This window comes from Mustela putorius, unplaced genomic scaffold, assembly GCF_011764305.1.
Source record: "Mustela putorius furo isolate JIRA1106 unplaced genomic scaffold, ASM1176430v1.1 tig00000196_pilon_pilon_pilon, whole genome shotgun sequence".
Classification (NCBI taxonomy): domain Eukaryota; kingdom Metazoa; phylum Chordata; class Mammalia; order Carnivora; family Mustelidae; genus Mustela; species Mustela putorius.
The window spans coordinates 6,377,605-6,383,917 of NW_025421310.1; the positions used below are offsets into that span (position 1 = coordinate 6,377,605).

General features: G+C 46.9%; 1 protein-coding gene across 1 annotated transcript; it reads right to left on the reverse strand.

Moving 5' to 3' along the window:
• Positions 1-424: 424 nt before the first annotated feature.
• LOC101688088 (putative protein ZNF720) lies at positions 425-6,112 on the reverse strand. Its single transcript, XM_004779824.3, has 5 exons — positions 5,740-6,112; positions 5,494-5,585; positions 2,176-2,302; positions 1,381-1,476; positions 425-592 (listed from the first exon to the last, which is right to left on the reverse strand). The coding sequence occupies exons 2-5, from the start codon at positions 5,506-5,508 to the stop codon at positions 570-572; spliced, it is 261 nt and encodes an 86-aa protein (XP_004779881.2). The 5' UTR covers positions 5,509-5,585; positions 5,740-6,112; the 3' UTR covers positions 425-569.
• Positions 6,113-6,313: the final 201 nt, after the last annotated feature.

Here is a 6,313-nt window from a genome sequence, read left to right on the forward strand (position 1 = left end):
CCTGGGATCATGACCTGAGCCGAAGGCAGAGGCTTTAACCCACTGAGCCACCCAGGCGCCCCTCTAACTCACTTCTTATAAAGCACATGCCCATGTCATATCAGGACATTTGATGTAAAAGTATTCAAAAATAAATCTCATATAAAACTAATTAGAGGGGCGCCTGGGTGACTCATTGGGTTAAAGCCTCTGCCTTCGGCTCAATTCATCATCCCAGAGTCCTGGGATGGAGCCCTGCATTAGGCTCTCTGCTCAGCAGGGAGCCTGCTTCCCTTCCTCTCGCTCTGCCTGCCTTTCTGCCTACTTGTTATCTCTGTCAAGTAAATAAATAAAATCTTAAAAAAAAAAAAACTAATTAGAAAGTGAAAACACACATGACAAAGTTACCAGAACTTCATAGAAGAATCATACAATGATGCAATTATTAAAAAATAAGGTAATAAATGACAATTTATTAAAGGCTACAAGTTCAAGTTGGAAATGTGCTAGTTCCCCGGTAGCATTTGTTATGTCGGAATTCTAGTAAACAAATAGAGACATTACAGTATTTCACCACTGAGGAATGGAACTCACAGAGCAGAAATTTCTCTACCTGAAAAAGAAAAAGAAAAAAGACTATTTGAAGGGAAATAAAACAGTACATTTTCTTATTTTAGGTTTAGGGCAGTGCTTTGTTAACTGATGAGGTTACCAAAACTCAATTTTTTAAAGATTAAGATTAACGCCTCTGTAACATAGAAAGCATAAGCCAGAGAATATTAAAAATCTATCTCCTGGGGCACCTGGGTGGCTCAGTGGGTTAAGCCTCTGCCTTCAGCTCGGTCATGATCCCAGGGTCTTGGGATCAAGCCCAACCTCGGGCTCTCTGCTCGGCAGGGAGCCTGCTTCCCCCTCTCTCTGCCTCTCTGCCTGCTTGTGATCTCTCTCTCTCTCTGTCGAATAAATAAAATTTTTAAAAAATCTATCTCCAGTGTTCCAGGAATTTCTCCAACAAACTCCAGTGTGCATACAACCACCCTGACCTACTTGTCCCATAATGAAAACCAGAACTGACAAAGGCTATAGCATACAGGTCCTCAGAAATAGGATGCCTTCTCCAGAGCCCTCACAACAATAGAAAGCTCTTAGATTAGGTGGCCCTCCCCCTTGAAGGAGAGTCTCCTGGCTCTCCTACGAATGTGATGGACCATCACTGCACCTGAAGGAGAATCCCCAGAGAATGCAAGAGCTTCATGATGTTGGAGAGAGAGACATAAAACTAGGCAAGTCTCCAACTTATTTTCATTCAAGGAGAGCTAATCAAACCACTGCTTACGGTCTACCTTCCTCCTTCAGACTTGGACCTCCCCTCTGTCATCTGCCTCATTCATTCCCACCTACCTGGATGGAAGCCTCCGGTCTCCTTTCTCTTCACATCCCAGAGCACCTTCTCTTGCTCCAAATAAATAATCAGATCTGACTTTGACAGAAGGAGACCTGTTTATGAGGAAAAAGGAAAATGACTCTTGCTGACAATTCTAACTTTCCATGAGTCCTGCATTCAGGAGAGAAGAGATGATATTGTACAATCCTAGAAAATGGTTTCCCAAAAGGGTTCCCCAACAGTCCCTTTAGCAAACACAGGAGGTGGGGCACCTGGGTGGCTCAGGAGGATAAGCCTCAGGCTTTGGCTTAGATCATGATCTCAGGGTCCTGGGATCAAGCCCCACATCAGGCTTTCTGGTTGGCGGGGAGCCTGTTTCCCACCTCTCTCTGCCTGCCTCTCTGCCTACTTGTCATCTTTCTCTGTCAAATCAGTAAATAAAGTCTTCAAAAAAGAACACACTGGGGGAATTTCCAATGTTCACATCCTGATCTACACTTCCTAGTAGTAGACATGATAATAAGGAGGAGAAATTTCAGTTTAAGATGTGAGCAGCACCATTCATGTCACTAAAGGTTGAGAACTACCACTCATTTACACAAGCAATGATGTTTGCTTGAGGAAGAAGCTAAGGCTGAGAAGGAAAGACCATGAAGATTTTTCTCTCCATCTACAAAGCCCTACTTATTTCCTTTTCTGCCTGGATCTGAATTCTAGTCATTCCAAGAGAAATATCTGAAAAGACAGTCTTCACACAGGAAGGAATAAAACCCTGAATGGGGTTTGGGAAATCTGGAAAGAGTCTTCCTCACCCAAGAAGAGGAGGTGTCCGTAGTTCTCCAACATCACATCCCTGTACAGTTGCCGCTGACTGTGGGTCAGGCGTCCCCACTCATCATCAGAGAATTCTAAGGCCACATCGCTGAAGGTCAGCAGTCCCTGTAATAAACATCACAGTCACCAAGTGGCCATTGACACAGTTCACGATGTTTACTAAGATGGAAGTAGGAGTTAATGTCACCAGCTAAAACCAGATCTGACCTTTCCTTCTCCCTGGGATGGGTGTGGAGTTAAAGAAAAACCTATGGGACAGAGGGCTGCCTTGTTGAGAACTTTGACTCCTTTCACTCCCAGAAGTCAACTCTATCCACTACAGAGGTGAAAGCCCTCCTTGTCCAGTGCAAAGTGTTGAGATGTGGGAGAGAAGCCAAAGGTCAAGAAACTCTAGACATGTTTCTGATGTGAAATATTAGGGTTCTGGAGTAAATGATAAAGAAAGGATTGTTGAGATACCCGTGGTACAAACACTGTGGTCCTAACGCAAGGGGAGAGGAATGTGAGCAGTGACTGGTTCTATGCTTTCAGGTGGGGAAGGGGTGAGGGATAACAGGAGGCTCTAAGGAATTTGGAAGCAAGTGAGGCCACTCACTGTTTAGTTAACACTTTAGTCAGGAGACCCCCCAGATATCTATCAGGGGCCACGAGCTTGAAGGAGGGTGGCCAAGCTACATTTGGGGGATAGAGTTCAAGAAGTTTCCAAAGTAATTTTCATATGTTAAAAAGGAATTACAGGATCCTGGAGGTCTACTGTTAGGCTAAGGCTGCTTTTTGCATCCAACAAAACGTTAACTTTGAGGCAGTTGTGAGTTCCCTGAGGAATGTCCTACTCTGCCTTTCTCAGATATTTATCAACAGACTGGAAGCTGAAGGACATTTAATTTTATCCACACCTCTTTGGCTTTGTTCTCCTCCTCAGAAACTACAAGTAAGGGGACCCAGACAGTTCAGTGGATTAAGGGTCTGCCTTGAGCTCAGGTCATGATCCCAGACTCCTGGGATGGAGCCTTAAGTTGAGCTCCCCACTCAGCAGGGAATCTGCTTCTCCCTCTTTCCCTTTCCTCACTCTCATGCTCGCTCTCTCTCAGCTGAGAAAACATTTAAAAAAAGGAAAGAAGGAAGGAAGAGAGGAAGGAAGAAAGGAAGAAAAGAAAAAGAACGAACCTACGAGCAAGAAAAATGCAGAAGAAAGAAGTTGACACCTGAAATTCAACAGTTCCTACATATTCCTCAGTACCCCCTTACAAATGACAGTAGGGAAAATAGGAACATTTCAGGGGAGGATCCGGCAGACAGCACAAAGCCAGTTAAGAGAAGTTCCCATCAGCTGAATGGAAAGAAATGTTATCAGCACCTAATGCACATCAAAGGACACATCACACTGGAGTTTCTATTGGATTGAAAGCAGGAATTCAGAATGTAAATCTAATTGTGCAAATACAGTGGGTATACATTCACAATTCAAACACTTTCCTTCTGTAGAGACTGCTTTTAGGCAAGCAGGCTTGAGCAAAGGAGTGGAGAAGGGTCCCAGTGTCCCCTTGGCTGAGTCCAGAAAGGGCCATCAGGGGATACACCTCAAAATTACCAAGACCCTAAGGAACCAATGGGCTTCTGACAACCAGGCACAGTGAGCAGAAAGGAGCAAGTTCCTGGTTCCCCAGAATTCCTCACCTTCCTTCCCCCTTTAAGAACCGCCTCCCCACCCCTTGCAGACAAGCTCTCCCTGTGTCCTCCTGGGGCTCATCTCTTCTGTCTTCAGGAAAACTTCCACTGCCTTTGTCCTGCCTCAGGGGAATTCCAGCAGTGCTGCAGGACAGGCTTCTAGCCAATCATGGACCCATCCCACATCTAGCCCCCCAAGCCACTGACAAACACTAAACTGAGATGGCACAGCGTCCTTGTGCTAGTAATACATAGTTTATGCCTTTCTTTTCTTTTAATTTTTAAGATTTGTTTTTATTTTCATCTTTAAAGATTCTATTTATGGGGCAACTGAGTGGCTCAGTCAGTGGACATCAGCCTTCTGCCCAGGCCAAGACACAAGGTCCTGGGACCACCTCCTACATTGCTGGGGGTGGGAGGGTGTCCTTGCTCAGCAGGGTGCCTTCTCCCTCTGCCCATAGCACACCCTACTTGTGCTCTCACTCTTTTTCTTACAAATAAATAAAATTCTTTACAAAGATTGTATTTATTTCAGAGAGCAAGTGAGAGAGCACGTGCAGGTAGAATAGGAGAGGAAGAGGGAGAAGCAGCTGCCCACCTGGGAGCCCGATGTGGGGCTGGACCCCAGGACCCTGAGATGATGACCTAAGCTGGAAGCAGAGGCTTAACCCACTGGGCCACCCAGGTGCCACAGTAAATAAAATTCGGAAAAAAAAATGTATTTATTTTAAACAGAGAAGAGAGAGACGACAAACAGGCAGAAAAGCACAGGGAGAGGAAGAAGCAGGATCCCTGCCCACCTGAGAGCCCGATGCGGGCCTGGATCTCAGGTCCCCGGGATCACGACCTGAGCTGGAAGGCAGAAAGCAGACTCTTAACCAATTGAACCACCCTCAGTCTTTAAGATTAATTTATACTTTAGAGGAGATGGAGACTGGCAGGAGAGGGAAAAGGAGAATGTCAAGCAGACTCCCCTCTGGGCACAGAGCCAGAAGCGGGGATACCAGCCCAGGAACCTGAGATCCTGACCTGAGCTCAACCAACAGTCCAAACTTAATCAATGAAGACCCCCAGGCACCCTCCTCTAGTAGACTTTAAGTAGAATATCTCTTTCACGTACTAAAGATGAAGACACACATATCCCCTTTCTTAGAATGAGAAGTTTCCAAGTTTTTCTGGACTCATACCCACCGAGCTTGTATCTGCATTTCCTTCCTCCCCGGCTGCACACAGCTGATAGAGAATCCAGATAAGCCCGAATGAGAATTGATTTCCCTCCCTAATATCCCAGGACCAGACCTCATCAGCCACAGGAATCTCAGACTTGACTCCTTCCCCTCCGGATCTGCCACCAACGGAATATTGTCACTCCTCGCGGGACTTTAATTCTAAGTGACAACGGCTGATGCACTATCGAAGCCAGGTTGGGGACACAGGACAGAAGGCTCTGGGGCATGGAAAAGCATTCTAAAAACCTAACTGTGAGTATCACTTCTGACCAGATCTTAAAAACAGGTGAACGCAGAAGTGAGAAGCACCCGGACTCGAGGTATCCGCATCTGCAGCTTCTAAACACGAGGGTCTGTGGAGAAACAGAGGACACGGCTCCGCGGGGACACCAGGCTCACCTGACAACCGGCCATTTCTGCCTTCGCCTCCACCTCATTTCGTCCTCACGAGGGATCTGTGGGAAATCACGGCTGCATCAGGAGAAAACGCCCTGAAATCCAGAAACAGAGCTGCTTGTCCTCACAGCACTTGCCCACGGGCAGGACTCAGATGCAGAAAAGGCCCAACTTCCCAGTCCTTTGTGTCCGGAGCAGCTCAGAAACTGTGAGCTCCCAGGAGGACACCCATCCCTGCATTTTCCTCACCTGCTTTGTGAGGGGGAGGGGTCCCCTGCCACCGCCCCTCACAATTTCAGGGTCAGCATCAGAACCGCGGGCTGCATGGACCCGATCCTCCCAGACTCGCGGAGCAGAGACCCTGTCACCTCTCCAGGACCAAAGCCACAAATCCACTCTCAGAAAACCACCAAAAGCCCTCGGACTCCCCCCTGGCCTCGCTGAGAATCTCCTGGAGCCCTTAATTAACACAACAGTGTTGTTTTCGCCCAAACCAATTGACAGAATCTGAGGGGGAGGCCCGCAGAGAAGATCCTTCCGGAAACTCCTGTGGGAGGCCCCAATGAGGCTTGAGACCAAACCAGGCCGTGACTTGTGCCTCCTTTAAAGTCCGAAAAACCTAACAAAAGGTTTAGGACGGGAAAAGTCGAGTAGCACTGAGAAAGGGCCTGTGCTGTGTGTTGCACGCTCGCCTACGTGACTTCCCACACGCTTGCTAAACAAATGAGAACAATTTGGTTGGGGTCATAAGTTCATGGCTGGTCCTTGCTGCACTAGTACAGTCCATAAATTACTTTCAGGTTTGTTGTATGAATACAGAATA